General features: G+C 44.4%; 1 protein-coding gene across 3 annotated transcripts in view; it reads right to left on the reverse strand.

Moving 5' to 3' along the window:
* The window catches only part of PTPRO (protein tyrosine phosphatase receptor type O), a 138,594-nt gene that overhangs the window by 15,284 nt on the left and 104,793 nt on the right, over window positions 1-18,517 (reverse strand). For 2 of the 3 annotated variants that reach the window (XM_081879690.1, XM_081879691.1), the window contains exons 14-22: window positions 18,218-18,350; window positions 17,575-17,695; window positions 15,577-15,645; window positions 12,297-12,380; window positions 10,948-10,983; window positions 7,025-7,106; window positions 5,762-5,852; window positions 3,479-3,555; window positions 2,344-2,478 (exon numbers count right to left, since the gene is read on the reverse strand). In XM_081879690.1, the coding sequence (XP_081735816.1) occupies window positions 2,344-2,478; window positions 3,479-3,555; window positions 5,762-5,852; window positions 7,025-7,106; window positions 10,948-10,983; window positions 12,297-12,380; window positions 15,577-15,645; window positions 17,575-17,695; window positions 18,218-18,350 (828 nt within the window). The remainder of the gene's footprint in view (window positions 1-2,343; window positions 2,479-3,478; window positions 3,556-5,761; window positions 5,853-7,024; window positions 7,107-10,947; window positions 10,984-12,296; window positions 12,381-15,576; window positions 15,646-17,574; window positions 17,696-18,217; window positions 18,351-18,517) is intronic. The other variant, XM_081879692.1, reaches the window with a different exon arrangement.

Genomic DNA, 18,517 nt, shown 5'->3' on the forward strand with positions numbered 1-18,517 from the left:
CCTGTAACCTCACTTCTCGCAATGAGGGAACCAACAGAAGGCCCTCGGCGCTGGACCTCAGTGTCCGGGCTGGATGATGGGGGTGGAGACGCTCCTTCAGCTATACAGAACCGAGGCCATTTAGGGCTTTAAAGGTCAGCACCAACACTTTGAATTGTGCTCAGAAACATACTAGGAGCCAATGAAGATCTTTCAGGACCGGTGTTACGTGGTCTTGGCGGCCGCCCCAGTCACCAGTTTAGCTGCCGCATTCTGGATTAATTGCAGTTTCCGAGTCACCTTCAAAGGTAGCCCCACGTAGAGCGCATTGCAGTAGTCCAAGCGGGAGATAACTAGAGTATGCACCACTCTGGAGAGACAGTCTGTGGGCAGATAGGGTCTCAGCCTGTGTACCAGTTGGAGCTGGTTTAGGAATAAGCTCTACACAAATCCGAAGTCCCTAAGACGATTGGATCTTGCCTTTTATGCCTCCTTCCAGCAACTCCTGAAGCCAAGCTGGTGCCAAACGTATTGCTCTGCTTTCCCTTGAACCCTATCAGCAAGGCCAAGAGGGGGGTCTTGTTGTCTGGGGAGCCCAGGACCCCCATACAGACTGACCAGGCTTATGCTCCGATAGGTCACTTTGGTGCTGCTAATGTAGCAATTTGACTTCACCTCCAGAGATGCACTCTATCGCCTCTCAAAACAGAAAGATGCCAACTTTGTGTGTGCATGTGTGTATAAAAATACATGCACACAATTTCTGCTAAGGACTAGAAACATAGTTCTTTCAAAAAAAGAATCTTTAGAAGCTGAATTCTGCACCCAGCTCCATGTACTGTGCATGACAGGTGCGCATACACACACACAAAAACCACACAGAGTCTATTCCCTATAAAGGTTTGACCTCTGATATGTAGCAATGTGATTATTGAGGGCTGTATTTCATTGTACGTTTTCCGTAAACCTGATTACACATGGAACGTAAGGGAAAGCATGTCATATAATGTGGAGATAAGATGTGCATTTAATCTTCTCCCTATTATAACAAGGAAACCGCTCCCCGGGGAGTCAGTAAACTGCACACTGCGGGAAGCTAACATTCGCTTTGATGTCCCTACATCAGAAGTATGAATGGTTTTGGAGATAGTGGAGAAAATATATCTGTCTGTGCATTTCGTAGTACTAGAACACAGGCACTCAATGAGACTGAGCAGCAGGAGGCATCAGACAGAAAAAGAGGTAGCACATCAGGCCATGCGTAACTAACACAGTGGAAATCACTTCTACAAAATGTGGTGATGAGTCAATAGATTAGATGGCTTTAAAGTGACAGTGTGGTGCAGTGATTAGAGCATTGGACAACACCTGGAACAGCAGGGATCAAATCCTGACTCAGGTATGAAGGTGGTCTTTGGCCAATTAAAGGTTCTCAATCCAAGCTGCCTCTCAGGACTGATTTAAGGATAAAACAGGCACAAGGAAGGACCGCTTCCTTGTTTTATTGCATTTGTATCTCACCTTTCTCTCAAAATAGCTAAAGGGGGCATACATGGTTCTTCTCCCCTTCCTCAATTACCCTGTGAGGTAGGTTAGGCAGAGAAGCCGTGACTTGCCCAAGATCACTCAGTGAGCTTCATGGCCAAGTAAGGATCTGAACTCTGGTCTCCCAGGTCCCAATCCGATACTCTTACCACTGTGCTATACTGGTTCTCACCAAGTACATCACCTTGAACTCTTGGGAGAAGGGGTGGGATATAAATAAAATAAACAGATATTAGTAAAATTAATGGAGTGTGGTTCTATTGATAAAAATTAGCCGTGATGACTAAACAGAACCTCCATGATTTGAGGCAGTGTATATTTGATTTGAAGCAGTGTATATTTGATTATGGGACGCGGGTGGAGCTGTGGGTTAAACCACAGAGCCTAGGGCTTGCCGATCAGAAGGTTGGCAGTTCGAATCCCCGCAACAGGGTGAGCTCCCATTGCTCGGTCCCTGCTCCTCCTAACCTAGCAATTTGAAAGCACCTCAAAGTGCAAGTAGATAAATAGGTACCGCTCCAGCGGGAATCTAAACGGTGTTTCCGTGTGCTGCTCTGGTTCGCCAGAAGCAGCTTAGTCATGCTGGCCACATGAACCGGAAGCTGTATGCCGGCTCCCTCAGCCAATAAAGCAAGATGAGTGCCGCAACCCCAGAGTCGGCCACAACTGGACCTAATGGTCAGGGGTCCCCTTAACACCCTATTTATGAGGACTATGGCATTGTGAATGACTATAACCGAGAACAGAATTCTGGGTAAGAGGGAATGTAGATCCACTGCAGATTTCGAGAGGCTTGGAGGATTTTCCACACATACATACCCTTCTTTTCTCATTGCATTGTGTGAGCATGACGATGATTTGCGACTTCTGCTGGAGAACCATCTTCCAGAAGTCGTTCCTCGTCTCTGGCAGAGGCCCCTGGGTGGCGATGTACTCTTGGGGAGAGTTGTAACCCTAAAAGGGAAAGCATGTGGTGGCTCCTTTGGATTGGCTTTAGATTTGGGGTATTTCTTTCGAAAGCACAGGAATAACATAGGAAGCTGCCTCATACTGAATGAGAATGGGAACCGATTCAAATTTCTTCCCCACCCATTACTTTTCACACACATTCACTTTCGACTCAGCTTGGCTTCTCCTTCCGCAGAGCCGTGCTGAGTTAGGACTGCACTTGTCCTTCCCATTTTATCAACTGGTCTTGACCACAACCATCACAGATTGTTATTTCTGATGGTGTCTGATGGTGGTTCAGAGCCCCAGTCAATCTTGGCAGGGACTATAGTCCTTCTGCCCACTCCCCTCTTGTAAGGTTGCCTGTATGTAATTCCACCCTTGTGTAAGAAAAAGAAAAGAGGTATATTGGGGGATACTGTCAAATTATGCACGAGGTGGAGCCTCCTTCCTTCCTCTGAGGACCTCAGCTCCATCCTGGGTCCCGTTTCCTGAACAAGCAGGTCTGGGACAGAATGTTAAGAATGGGCTTTTATTCATCACTGCAAAAATGCAAGCATATGCTTGTAACAGTTTTCTCTCTCAAAATGTTAAGTGGTATATAAATTATCTAAATAAGTACGAAGCTTGATTGAGAAGCTCATACAGTCTGTTCCTCCTTAAGGCCCCTCCCTCTCTCTGAAAGTTCACCTGCTACCAGTGCTTTTTTTCTTAAAAAAAAAAAATGTTTAGGGATACTATTCTGCTTGTAATTGAAATACATATACATATACCTGCATTCCAAGGGAATTCGTCATGCATATGGGAAACACACCCCCCCCTAATTTTGGTATGGTTCTGTTTCACTTTTAAATCGATTTTCACTCAACCACGTTCTCTATTAAAGGGGGGGGCGGGGAATATGTTGAAAGGTTTGGCTCTTGCACTGGCCTGCATCTTATTTTGCAAGCCACCACCCTCACCCTCATATTCTTCTTTTGGATGCTTTTGAGTCCAGCTCACTTACAGGGATATAGTTGGCATTGATGTAATCTGAACCTTCTTCTTCATTCATTGAGACCAATCGAACTCGGCTGAAATCATCTGCAAAAGGAAGAAGACCCAAAGGTGGATGGAACTTGAAGCATCGCCACAAACCAGACAGCTCCTAATTAAACCTCTGAAAGCTTAAAGCATAAATTTGCAGATATTCAGAGCAAAAAGTGAGGCTGCAGGCTGGCCCATTTAATGAATGCTTTGGTAAATTTGTAATCTTTAGCGCAAGGCGATCCCTTCACTACTGTCACTTCCAAACATCCTTCAGTTGGGGTCCCTTGGAACTCATTAAGACTACTTAGGAATGTTGCATAGCTGAATACAGTGGTACCTTGGGTTAAGTACTTAATTCGTTTTGGAGGTCTGTTCTTAACCTGAAACTGTTCTTAACCTGAAGCACCACTTTAGCTAATGAGGCCTCCTGCTGCCGCCGCACCCCCGGAGCATGATTCCTGTTCTCATCCTGAAGCAAAGTTCTTAACTTAAGGTACTATTTCTGGGTTAGCAGAGTCTGTAACCTGAAGCGTATGTAACCTGAAGCATATGTAACCTGAAGCGTATGTAACCTGAAGCGTATGTAACCTGAGGTACCACTGTACATATATATGCATATTCATTGCTAACAATTCTGAATCCTACCCAAAACAGAAAGGGTTGTATTCTATGCTAGTCCTACTCAACCCCAAGAAAGTTATTATACATGAATGAACTTTCAATGGGTGTACTCTAAGGACCCCTCCGAATGACCTGCTGCTTGAGCATTCTCCCTGATTTGCTTCAAGAAAGCTTACATGGGGGTGAAGCTACAGGGTGTGACCGAAAAGTTCAGTGCATGGTCTCAGAAATCGAACAGCAAGAAATATTTGAACATACAATCAGCATCAGAAACCCACAAAATGCTCACAATTGTGTACAGAGATGAAGCTGGGACTCGAAAGACAGCGTATGAGTGGTTTAAGTGTTTCCTTGAAGGGTGGCAAACCATCGAAGATGACCCTCAGTCTGGTAGACAGTCGACGGGCAGAACGGTGGCAAATGTCAACAGAGTTCATGAGTTATTGATGCAGAATCGGTGTTTCTCCGTCCAAATGATGGTGGAAGAATCGCATATTCTGCGTGAAATCGTTACTGAGGTTACTGAGTTGTCCCACCATATTCTCCTGATCTGGCCCCACCGGATTTCTTTCTTTTTCCAAAACTGAAATCTGCACTGAAAGGGCACAGATTTCCCACCATTTCACACATCCAAGCTGCTGTGACGAAGGAACTTGAATCAGTACAAAACTTCTCCAGAAGTTTCCAACAGTTCTATGAACATTGTCAACAGTGCATTGTATCACAGAGGGCCTACTTTGAAGGCCTGAAAGGTATGTATGTTCAAATATTTTTTGCTGTCCGATTTCTGTGACCATTCACCAAACTTTCCGGTCACACCTTGTATATCTGGTCTTTATTGAGCATTCATTCTGATTTGTTTGTGCGGCAGCCAGAGGACAATGAGCAGTCAATCCTGCACTCATCCTGGCTTGCTTGCAGGGTCTTGACATGTCATCACAGTTGTCATTCGTTCATCCCACACTTTGCATTTCCTCGTAACTCTCCAAATTTCAAGAAGTCTGTTTTGTTAAAAGAAAAAGTAGACTTCTTGCTCCCAAACATGGATTTCCAGTTGGTTTTGGACTACAACTCCCATCATCCCTAGCTAGCAGGACCAGTGGTGGGGGATAATGGGACTTGTAGTCCACAAGCAGCTGGAGACCCAAGTCTGGGAAATGCCGCTCTAGATTGACGGAGCCGCTGAAAAGTGCAAATCTAACATTCTGGGATTTGATTGGACTCTCTTCTGCAAAATTCAGCCTGGAAGCAACCTTAGTTGGATACAACCCAAAGGAGTGAAATAAACTGGTAATGGAATAAATATAGGAAAACCAGCTCTTGTGGTGATAATTCAGATGGGAGTTATGTTTATGGGCTCAGATCAGCTTACAAATGCTTCCTTCTTTCCCTCACATTCTCCCTCTAGATCGGAGGAACAGAACAGGCAGTAACAGCAAGAGAAGTAGCATGAGGACATCTACTAGGGCCTGGGTCTCAGTTGGTGTCTGACATTGCCAGCAGTTGACCACAGGCCCTGAACGTGTCACAGAATTGCTATGCATCAACCTGATTCCTAAGGTTTAGAACTGGTGTTACGGGTACCCTGGAGCGCACAAGTCAAAGCAGCCATAACAGGCACACCCCCACAATAACGTACAAGGGAGGATATTCGTGTAGCGATTTTTACTGCGGTTCATGGGGAGGTCAGCTGCAAAGTGTGGGATATCCAGCCCAATCAGCTTAAGTTCCTGTAGAAGACACAAAATAAAATGCCGTCATTAAGATAACCCATCTGTCTTCAACCTACAAGTAGGTCATACCCAAACCAAGATGGAAGTCGTAGTCTAAAAGATGGTGGATATAATTCAACATGGCGGATGAAATTCAACGTCACACTCTTCCAGTTGCTTCTATCTGCACAAGCAATTCAGTTGGCCAAACAGAACAATCCCCTTATCCTGTTCTGGGGGTTCTCCTGCCCCACCCGAGTCAATTTCACGGGTGTGGGGGGAGCACAGGAGAGGAGAGGGGTAAAAAGTCCCATTGCACTAGCAAAAATTGCACTTGTGCAGGGCTTCTGTTGACAAGATGGGATATTCCTAAATTTTACTTGGATTATACCCACTGATATTAATGGACATGGCTAAGCTAGGTTATTGATTTCAATGGGTCTACTCTGAGTAAACCTTACTTGACCACCAATACTGAATGGATACTGTTAATGGAAAATAAATTGCTGCTCAGATGGAGGGGGACTTGTGCTGGGCAAAGCCATCCTGAAAGCTGAATGCTTCCTGTGGGCTGCCAGTTAATGAACTGCAAGCCATAAGCTATTCAGATAGTCCTTGTTCCGGTTCTCTATCAAGCCAAGGCTGAAGCGGGGTCTATGCACTGCATAATATGAGGCAACAGAATTCCAAGTAGAACTACTTTAGACAACAAGGGAGTGTGTTTGCACGTGTTGTTTTAATGCTTCCCCACCTAACAAACCTCCTGGCATGAAATAAACTAGCACATCAATGAAAAGGAATGTAAAAAACATTACCTGCTAGATTTCTTCATGCAGGGGGATTTAAAGAAAATGTAGGCGAGCTTCTAAAAATGTAATCTCTGCAGTGTCAATGATGTGCTTTGAGCCAGTGTGGTGTAGTGGTTAGAGCGCTGGTTCAAATCCCTGCGTAGCCATGAAACTCACTGGGTGACCCGGGACCAGCCATGGCCTCTAGCCTACTTCAAAGGGTGGTTGTGAGGTTAAAATGGGGAGGAAGGGAACCCTACATATGACCTTCATATCCTTGGAGGAAAAGTGGGATATGAATGTGATAAATGATGAAAGCGCCGCCAATTCACTCTCTGTCATTCCATTCTGCGCGATTTGCTGAGTTACATCTAGCAAGCTAATATCCGCGTCAGGACATACCTCAAACTGCAGAGAGAATTTGTAATCGGAATCTTTTGCCATATCTTTGATGTAGCTGTCAAAATCATCCAGCTGGACGGGGCTTTAAAAACAAAGATATAGCATGTAACAAGCGAAACAAAAGGGGGAAACCAGATAAGATATTAATAAGCTAAGAAAGAGAAAGAAAGAAAGAGGCTGGATGAATAAAAATAGATCCATCCCTTGGTGCCTAAAGAAAAGTAGCTTTGGTGCAGGGAAAACCCCCTTGAAGAGGGCATTCCAAAGCAGAGGGGGCAGAATTCAAAAAAACCTCACTGAATAAAGAAGCCTTTCCAAACCCGGTACTCTCCAGATATAAAGGTAAAGGGACCCCTGACCATTAGGTCCAGTCGTGGCCGACTCCGGGGCTGCGGCGCTCATCTCGCTTTAGTGGCTGAGGGAGCTGGTGTACAACTTCCAGGTCATGTGGCCAGCATGACTAAGCTGCTTCTGGCAAAGCAGAGCAGCATACGGAAACGCCATTTACCTTCCCACTGGAGTGGTACCTATTTATCTACTTGCACTTTGACGTGCTTTCGAACTGTTAGGTTGGCAGGAGCAGGGACCGAGCGACAGGAGCTCAACCTGTCACGGGGATTTGAACTGCTGACCTTCTGATCAGCAAGTCCTAGGCTCTGTGGTTTAACCCACAGCGCCACCCGCATCTCTAGATATAGGAAAGGCTAAAACTGAGTGACAGAAGGGCTCAGGCTGAGTCCAACACCCAGCATCTCCAGGAAGGATTGGGAGTGACCCCTGTCCAAAAACCTGAAGAGTCACTGCCAGCCAGTGTAGAAATGATGGTTAACATGTGTGGTTTCTTCATGGTTAATAAACCATGGTTAAGCAGCTGGGCCAGGTTCAGGTGGTGGTTTATAACCATGGCTTAGAGTTATGTGCCAACCAGACTTCCTATGAGTTCCTTTCACATTTTCTGCAGTTCCCATAATGCTCAGTGGCCCCAGCTAATGCCAATTCTATTTATTAAAAAGTACATTTCAAATGCGAAGATACATTTAACGTCAGGTCTAATTTGTTTTTCTATTTCTAGGGATGAAGAAAATACACACCGTCAAATCTTGTGAGGTTTCTTAGGAGGCTGACTTAGAAAGTGCCAACATTTAAAACTGAAGCTGAAAATATCCAGCTCTCCCTTCCATTTAAAAAAGCACAAAACCTCTAAATGTCACCCACATGTGCAAATATCTAATACTATAGCACCGGACATCAAATTATGAATTTGTAGTAGCACTCAAGAGGCTGACATGATCTAGCAAACCACAGCTGACATTTCACAGCATCAGAAATGGCCACAATCAATATCTGACAGTATCTGACAATGGACTTGCAACAGCATTTAGTGATATTTGTACTAATGGTTTCATTCTTCCCAACTATAAGCACCCTGCTGACAGACAGACGGAGAAACTGTGAACCACTGATGTCAAATTCTGACTCTGAAACTGGAATGTCAAATGTTGATGTCAAAATCTAAAGGGTAAAAATCTGAAAACCATCCAGATTTTTTATTTCCCACAATTTTGTCTTAGCTCTGTAAGCCTTTGTGTCAGGAAATCAGTAACAGAACTATAAAAAAAAGCCCATATTGTCCTTGATCCAGCTAAAGTGAGGCCTGCAGATAAAGTGGCAAAACTGTGTCTGGACTATACCACAGGAAGGAAGGGGCTCACATGGTTAAATCACTGGTATTCGCTGTTGTTGCTTTCAGTTTGCAAACGATACATAATTATTACACACACACACACACACACACACACACACCACAATTTGCACTGGGCTTCCTTTCCATTGAAATAATTGGGGTTGAATAATGTAACAACACCACAATTTACATAATGTATGTAATGGCTTACGTAAATGACGTAAGTTTCATAAATTTCACCTCATTGGACAGAAAGAGGAATAATGTAATTTTTGGCAGAACATGAACTGCAGCAGACTGGAAACAGTGCTGCAGGCAACAAATATAGAGCAGAATGAAAATTTATGCCTTCTTACATATCTAGTTCCAAAACAGGTTCACCACCTCACTGGTCTTGGGGCTTAGTTGTTACTTTCAATGGAACACAGACAAGAATAACTTTAACTGGATCAGGGCCACTGTGGAAACTTGCCTTAATTTGCTAAATTTATACTCTGAATAATGAAGAAGAGGCAAACAACTTTATCTCGCCTGATTATTCATGTTCCAATTAGCAAATAGTGAAGCATATACACACATTCCCCCCATTTCCTTGAAGCAGCAAACCCCAAGGAACTTGTCTCTTATCAACAGTTAATTACTCCTGTTTACCTGTTAGCATTAATGATCCAGTGCATAATTAGCAACTGCCATTAGAGCGCTGTGCTGAGAGAGGGGAACGGCACTGATAACACATACGTTGCTGAGATTTTTCACATTTTGTCATTGTTAATGAAAGGCAAACCCTGTCAGGACTGTAAACTTGAGATAATTGATCTTTCCCTAATGCCTAATTTTCTGCCAGCCAGGAACATTTTTATCGTGCAATATCTGTGGCGAAGATTAAGCAGGCACATACAATTTTCTTTTGCTTAAATGTAATAGTCAGTGACATATTTGGGTTTTAAGGACCCTCGGGCAGGAAAACCCAGAAGCAGCATCAGAGCTGAGGGGCATGTTGAGCCCCCAGTGGCTGGAGCTGCTAGCTTTGCTTCCCCCAGTGCAGCGTCTGAGAAGTTCCACCACCCTGTGGCATTGTGGGTAAAATAAAAATGGCAGCACGATTTGTCAGCAAAGATGCGTGATAAGTCCTTCACCCACTTTTACACCCTAGTGACTCTTCTCATCATTGGACATTGGTTCAAAATGATTTGTATGTTTAAATTAAGATGTATATGGATGGTTACTGTATTCTTCATGTGAGCTGAAGAATACCTTCCCACAAGACCCCAGGAAACTACCAAACATAGTTGGACTCCAGTTCACATCAGCCAGCAGTGGTCAGGAATGATGGGAGTTATAGTCCTGTAGTCAGAGGGCCAGAGATTCCCCATACCTGCCTCTGATAATTGGACGAATAGTCCGATTCAATATATGGGAGTTCCATACGGCATATGCATTAGCAAAGGGGGGACTTTGTCCCTTTTCACTTCAGTGATAGATGTCTGTAAGGCAGGGGTAGTGAACCTCAGGCCCAAAGTCTAGTTATATAAATTTAATCAATCAATTAATCAATTAAATGTGGCCCTCCAGACCTGTATTGAGCTCTCAGGACACTGTCTAAGCCAGAGCCCCTACCAGACCCTCCAAGTATCCCTATTTTCCAGGGACAACCTCAGATTTACAGAAACTGTTCTGGTTTCTGATTTGATCTTGGAATGTCCCACCTTTCCTTAGGACGCCCTTATTTTCATCAGAGAAATGTTGGAAGTTATGGAGTTATACCACTCCCCCCGAGCCAAGGAGATAAGTAACTATACAACCTTTAGAAGACATCTGAAGGCAGCTCTGTATAGGGAAGTTTTTAAAAAAATGTTTAATGTTTTCTTATGCTTTTATATATGTTGGAAGCCGTCCAGAGCGGCCGAAGCAACACAGTCAGATGGGTGGGGTATAAACAAACAAACAAGCAAAGGATTGGAAAGTGTGTTTTGTGTGTGTGTGTGTGTGTGTGTGTGTGTGTGTGTGTGTAGCAAACCACTGAGTTTTGTGTGGCTGGACCACTGTCTACTGCCTGAGCCTCATCCATTGCTCCTCCCACTTTTGCTTCTGGCCCTGCTCACGCTTGCATGTGGCCCCCAGAATGTGTCACAGGATGAAATATGGCCCTTGGGGTTAAAAAGGGTTTCCTGCCCCTGTTGAGAAGAGACGCATGAGGGCAACAATGACATTTCCATTAAGTGTTACAAAATGGACATACTTGGTCAGTTTCCTCTTCTTCAGTCCGTTTTTACTCCTGGAAGAGGAAGAGAATGCTGCAGTTACCTTTTGACAGCCATTTTCTGGATGGCGACAGCGTTAATCAAATGCCGTGAAACAAATATGCTAACACACACTTGAGGACACATAACGTGGTAAGAAATGATTTCTAAACCACTTCTCCCTGGTTCACGTCCAGGTGAAGGAACAAAACCTTATATAAAAATGGAACCAAGAGAGAGATGCAAGCTGAGCGTCTAGTAGGGAACCGGTTTATTAAAGGAGCTATTGCAATAACGACAGCTGCTGTAAACCAGATGTTCAGCGAACCACCAGTTAGGAGAACTGCCCCAAAGGCACATTTTAACAAGGCTTTCATAGTGTTTTTCAAACACAATACATCATTAGCTTATAGAATGCATACATCAAGAGAGGTCACGGGTCAAGGGGTTTGCACACGGCAAACATATTTAGTTCATTTGTGTAACTGAATGATTAAAATTGGGCAGTTCTTAAAAGCATGCCAGTTAATTGGGGGGGGGGGGAAGAACCATTGCCCTTTTGGAACAGGCTCTTGTATAATGAGCATATAACCTGAAAGGACATTTGCTTTCCTATAAAGAAACTGCTGAATACTAGTCACATCAGGGGTGGGTGAAAGCTTAGCCATATCTCACTGATTATATGCAAAGTATGCAGGGTTCATTCATTCATTCATTCAATATCCTGCCCTTTTCCCCCATAGCAGCCCAGGGCAGCAAATCTATCAATAATAAAACATTTATTTTTAACTTTGTAAAAACAGTTTACAGATTTCCAAAACCAGGTATCTTAGGCTTTCCAAGAACAGTGCGTTTAGGCCATCAAATCTCCAAGTAAACAGGGATGTTTACTGCCACTGAAAAGGCTGTCATGGGTCAATGCCAACCAAGGAGTCCCCAGTTGGCACCCCCTGTTGGCACCAGTATCCAGCGACATTGTCGCATTCATGGAAGGGCTTGCCCATCCCTCTCTCCTCGCTGTGTGTGCCCCAGATTTGCTCTTTGGGAGAAGTTCCGCTGTGCAAGTGGAAGTCCTTCTGCAAACAGAACAGCTTTGTCTGATACAACCCTGAAGTTTCTTGGGCATGGCTAGACAGAGTTCTGTGCAACGCCCCCCCCCCAATTTCCTCCCCACCTAATCATAAAATGGGTGCAAGGGGCAAAGTTCCCTCTTGCTTTCATATTTCAAGAGTTGAACTCCGTTTTAACGCCGAGAACATATTCAACATAGATTTGAGCAAACCTAGCAGGAAATGAAAACTTTTCGGTTACAGTCGAGGAAGAAGCAAGCTGTTTGATGCAGACTTACCAAGGGTTAATATAAAACGCCAAGAGATAATCAGTCCATAGGCAGGAAGGCAACAGAGTTAGGAAAGCAAAGACACTCCTACGCCTGTGAGTATTAATAGATAATATGCAGAGAGATTAACAATTGAAGTCAGGAGGATTAGTATGACAAGCAAGAGATCAATAGGTCACATGTTAAAATATAGACAGACACCCTGGAAGAAGAGGTAGAGATGTTAGAGGCCCTAGCTAAGACCATGGGCATAGTCAAGGCTATATAATGAAAAAGAGGAATTGATCCCTGTTTTCTGGGATGCAGCAAGCAACTACACTGCGTGGAGTAAACCAGCTACTCCCCACACTATTCGCCCACAATCGTATCCCGTTTTAAACCTCCCCAGGGACCCTCTTGCCACCCTGAGGCTCAAGTAAATTCATAGCATTGGGCTGCTCCGTTTGGGGTTCCTTGTTAGCGTAACTCCAGCTTGGATCATTAATTAGCTACAGCGTTTGATCTTCCGCCTTTGGTGCCATATCAAAGAAGCCCCCCGAAAAGAGGATTAATGATTGCTGTGGAGGGCTCTCTGCTTCTGGGAGCTCAAAGAGGGAATAAAGGTTGATTTCCGCTTAGTTCATTAGCTGCATCAATATTTACAGGGCCTGCTGGTGGCTTTCATTCAGTTTGGGACGTTTTTATCATCAAAAGACTTGCTTCGGCGCCATATCAAATCGATTTTGCCAGTTGCGCCAGCCAGCTGCACCTCATAAAATCCGCAAAATACCTTCACATCTGCCTGCTCCCCATACCAGCCCTTTAACTGATTGGCCCATGGTCTTGGGGTCTTCCACTGTTTGGGGGAAGCATCTGCCTCACATGGTGATATCCCGGGTCTCATCTGCACATCACGGTAAGCCAAAGCTGGTTACCAGATAAGCTAATTAAAGTATCAGTAACTGCCTGAGGCCACTCACAATTCAGAATAGGAGATGAGACAGTATATAATAATAATGTAATATAATATAATATAATATAATATAATATAATATAATATAATAATATAATATAATATAGGGACGCGGGTGGCGCTGTGGGTTAAACCACAGAGCCTAGGACTTGCCGATCAGAAGGTCGGCGGTTCGAATCCCTGTGACGGGGTGAGCTCCTGTTGCTCGGTCCCTGCTCCTGCCAACCTAGCAGTTCAAAAGCACCTCAGAGTGCAAGTAGATAAATAGGTACCGTTCCGGCGGGAAGGTAAATGGTGTTTCCGTGCGCTGCTCTGGTTTGCCAGAAGCGGCTTAGTCACACTGGCCACATGACCCGGAAGCTGTATGCCGGCTCCCTCAGCCAATAAAGCGAGATGAGCACCGCAATCACAGAGTTGTCCGCGACTGGACCTAATGGTCAGGGGTCCCTTTACCTTAATATAATATAATAATATTCTGAACTGATTTTTTCAAATCACTTGCATTTCAAGGTTACCAGGATTGCTCAAACATGAGGGATCTCAAAGGAGCTTGCAACCACAATTGTTCCGCCTCAGCCCTCTAGAGTGTGCTACTGGCTTAGATCTAATGAGACAGGAACAGAGGAAGATGCTGTAGACCAAGTCTGACCTTTGGTCCATACTGTCTGCACTGACTGGCAGCAGCTCTCCAGGAGTTCAGACTGAGGATGTGAGGATACCCAGAGCTTACAGGCTTAACAGCTCTGAGGGAAATGACATCTTGTCACTGGGGGGCTGTTCACATCTTTGTTATGTGAACGTTTTACTTTCTGTTTTGGTTGCGACGGGAGAAGCATCATGCCTTCGCTATCTCATGGTTGGTTGTTTTGCTGCTGTACAATAAAGCTTCGTAGAATAGAAGCTGTTGTGTGAGAGTTTTATTGCATGGCTGAGATTCCTTCCACACAGGCACAGCACTGCGCAAGATACTCTGCTGTAGCTGGGAGAAGCAGGTTGGCACAGTGGAAGCAGACTGGACGCCACAACAGTCTCACTGTTCACAGCTGAGATGGACGCTCAGTGGAACAGAGGACACTCCCAGCTCTCCCTGGATATGCCAGGGATTGAACTTGGAGAACCTTCTGCATGCAAAGCAGGTGTTCTATCACTGAGCTACAGTCCTTGCCTAGGATTCTGGATTTCAGAGAAGCGGTAGCTAGCAGCAGGTATTTACAAACTGAGAAGAAGGAGGAAGCATCTCAATAGACATGTTTCGGATTTCATGACACGACCCTAAGCATGTTTACTTTGTACTGGCTGAAAGACTTGGAGGGAATTTCCAAAGGTATATGTGGGTCTAAATATGTTTTAAATTAATAAGTCCTTGAAGAGAAAGCCATCCAGGTCTCTCTGCCTTGCTTGCTCTCTCTCTCTCTCTCTCTCGGCCAATATTTATAGAAAGACAGAAGAGGTACCAAGGGCCATCTAGTCCAATCCCCTTGATTATCATATGGGAGACACCAGGCTTGTGGGTGAACAAGAGCATTAACTGATGATCCCTTAAGCATTTTTCCCATTGCAGAACTCATTGCAGATTCATTGACCAGATTTTCTGGAGTCTTTATTGCTATGGGAGATTGTATGTCCAGGGGGAGAAAAAGCAGCATTTGTCTTCCCTGACTCACATAACCAGATGCTTGAGCATTGCAGTTTCTCAGTGGAAATAGCTAAGGATGAAAGGCACGACCTCAATCAAATGAAATGCAATGCTTAAAAGGTCAAAGAGGATGGGGAAGGAGTGCTATAGGTGTACTGTACTGTTTTGTTGTATGGATAGCTTTGGGAAGAATTTTGTTCTTGAAAGGCGGTACAAAAATTTATTTAGATAATGAATAAATAGCTGTTTTCAGTGCCATGTGGTCTCTGGAAGGCTGTGGGGGAGGGAAATGAACATTTTGTCTGAAAAAGGACCCCCTGTTCTAGGGCTGCTTCCCAGAGGCGAGGCGACTGCAAATAAAGGGACTGGTGACCTCCTGCTTCCAAAAAAAAATTAAAAAATTGTCCAGCAGCAGCTTAGAGAACTAAGTTTTTTTTTAAATAATCTTTTTCAAGATTTGTTTTATTTATTTTTATTTATTTTGGGGAAAGAATGGGGTAAAAATCATACAGATGAATAAATAATATAAAATGTACATCCTATTTAAAATGTGGGATCCAACTGTTAACGTTTGAATTGCAATATCTTTCTCACAGCAAACATTATTTAGAGTTAGGGCCAAAAAACCCCAAAACTCAATACACATCACGTAGCCAGGCAAATGTAACAGTAGCTGTAATAAAACTTTGGGCATCGCTTACCAGTTATATGGCAGTTTTCCATCTCTCTCCAATGAAGCGAAGTTCACAAAGGTTCCAGCTCCACATTCCCTGGTATTGGAAGAAGACCTCAAGTGATTATTGGTAGATCGGCCTCTGTCTCTCTCACTATCTTTAATCTGTCCTGCATCTGCCTTTTCCTTCCCTTCTTCTTACTAGATCAATAAATTTGTCCATGATGAAAATACACCCCCAGTGGACACAGCGAGGCTGACTTCTGACTAAGCATGGTTAAGAATCAAACCAGACAGAGCGAGAGAGATCAGAGAATCTCTCAAGTTCTTCCCCTTTATGGTAGAGGGTTTCCCAAACGTGGGTCCCCAGCTGTTTTTGGACTACAACTCCCATCCTCCCTGGCTAGCAGGACCAGGGATGATGGGGATTGCAGCCCAAAAACAGCTGGAGACCAAAGTTTAGGAAGCCACATCCTGAACTGAGAACTGAGTGTTGCAGTGCTGCTCCAGCCTTCCCTCCCCAGCAATTGCAAAATTGGTTAACAGAACAGTTAAGAGTCATCAGATCTGACTGCAACCTTTGGTAGCCGGCAATATTTCTCCTCTGTTCTGTAACATCTGCATTTGTGCCGGTGAGCAAACTCAAGGAGGAGTATTGCATTTATTGCCAGGTCAGGGAACAGAAAAAGATGGTGAGCATCACCTGGAGAACAGCTGTAGCTATAAATAAGAGCCAAGCAGACATAATCCAATTTAAAAGAGCTCTGCTATTCCAAGTGCACATGTTTCACCTGAAATGTGTACAGTACATCAAATACATCCCATTTAATAAAACACCATGTCTGCGGGAGAACCAATTAACACCCCCCCTTTTTCTCTCTCTCAAAGTGATGCTTTGAAATGCAATTACATACCTTGTTAATCTTGAAAGGAAAGAGGGAATTATTTTTATGCACAGTGTGCATGGAAATTGTAAGGAAATAGGGAGTCTTAATCCTTCTGCAAGGCTTTCATTGATAGATGTTTGCAGAATGAATCAGTGATGGGATTAACTTGGCAACCGGGATGAGGACAGTCCTTGGACAAAGGGTGGGAGTTTCAGGGGTGGTGAAGGTCTTGCAAACAAGGTTGCTGCAGTGGCGCATGGAATCACCAATTGCTTATTAGTTAATTCATTTGGATACATGTAAGTAAGGGAACCACTTGTTGCTTATCACTTAAGAGATGAACATACTGGAGGAGAATAACTGGTTTAGCTGTGGTGCATCCATACCGACTCATAGAATTTTAGATTTGAAAGGAGCCCTAGGAGGTCAGCTCATCCAATTCTCTTCTGCCCGTGTCAAGTTCAGCCCAGTCCAAATCTGGAATCTGAGGTCTTCTGAACCTAGACATTCCAACCGCAAGACTGGAGGTCTCCACACAAACTGCCTAGCTTGTTTGGGCAGCCCAGGACCTCCATACACACTGCTCAGGCTTGCATCCCAGGGAGGTCACTTGCGTACTGCTAACACAGCGATTTGACTTCACTCCCAGAGGTGCACAAGCTGGAGTTGCTGGGGACTGAAATTCTGCATGCCTAGCAGATGCTCTCTCATTGAGTTACAATCCTATTGAGCTCCTCATAGAACATGGTTCATCATAATATAAATTATGGCTCTCGTAAGAACATTAGAAGAGTCTTGCTGAACCAGGCCAATGGTCCATCTAGTCCAGCATCCTGTTCTCACAGTGGCCAACCAAATGCCTGTGGGAAGCCCTAAAGCAGGATCTGAGCACAAGAGCCCTCTCCTGGAATCCAGAGGCATACTGCCTCCAAGGTGGAGGTCAAACATCGACATCATTGCTAGAAGCCACTGAGCTTTGGGGGAAATTCTCCATGAATTTGTCCAATCCTCTTTAGAAGACAGCCCAGTTAGTGGTCATCACCACTCATTGTGTAAGCAATATGCAGTGGCCCAAGCCCCTAGCTCAGCATGGCACACGGGTGCTCCATCTCTGGCATTAGAAGTCAAAGCTGACCTACCTGGCCATTTGCAGGTGTTTTCTCCGAAGGACCACAAGAGTGACCAGCAGCAGACCTATCAAAAGGATGCTCAAGATGGCTAGGACAGAGATGACCACCACGTTGGGATTCATCTCCGTAACTGAAATGCAAGGAGGAGGAGCCAGGTTAAGGAACAATACCAAGACACGATAAGGAAAAGACAACAATCCTGAATTATTTCTGCTTATAATAGTTTCTCAGAGAACACTTCCACAATGACTACAGGGGTCCTTTAAAAAAGGCATATAGTGACAAAAAATGATGGACAATTGACCAAAAAATGCAAATGGTGTACTCTCAGTTCCCTGGCGGGCAAAATGTAAGAATAAGCTCAACAACTGACAATTTCATGCCCATTAATGCTACTCCAAAAGGTAGCATCTGACTAATAACTCAATGCTTAGGAATGTACATTTTGCCTAATATGTTCTTCTGCCACATCTCAATCTTAGACTTGGAGGGACCACGAGGGTCATCAGGTCTAACCCTTTGCAATGTAGAAATCTTCTGAAAACCATTTTGGGGGTATTTTCCACAGGTCCTTGCCCTATGGTCGCCTTTTTTGGGGGTAGGGAGAGAGAAATGGGTGAAGTGAGTGAAGAATCAAAGGAATTCAGCTCACCCATTGTGGAGACAGCAATGAAGGTGGGGATGCTGGGGCTGTTGTGGCTGAAGGTGGTCACACTGCAGTTGTAGGACGTGGCAGGCAGGAGGCTGGAGATGGTCACTACATGCGAAGAGACCGTAACAGGCTCCTAAATGTAGGGGGGAGGCAAGGAAAGAGTTTGTGGTTAGTGATCACTCTGATTATTATATGCCTTCCCCACCACCGCAAGCAAATGCAGGCTAAACTCCTGTATGTGCTTAGAAACATATAACTGGAAAAGCCCCCAAGGGCCATGCAGTCCCACCCCCTGCAATG

This window comes from Podarcis erhardii (assembly GCF_964252035.2).
Source record: "Podarcis erhardii genome assembly, chromosome: 10".
Lineage (NCBI taxonomy): Eukaryota > Metazoa > Chordata > Lepidosauria > Squamata > Lacertidae > Podarcis > Podarcis erhardii.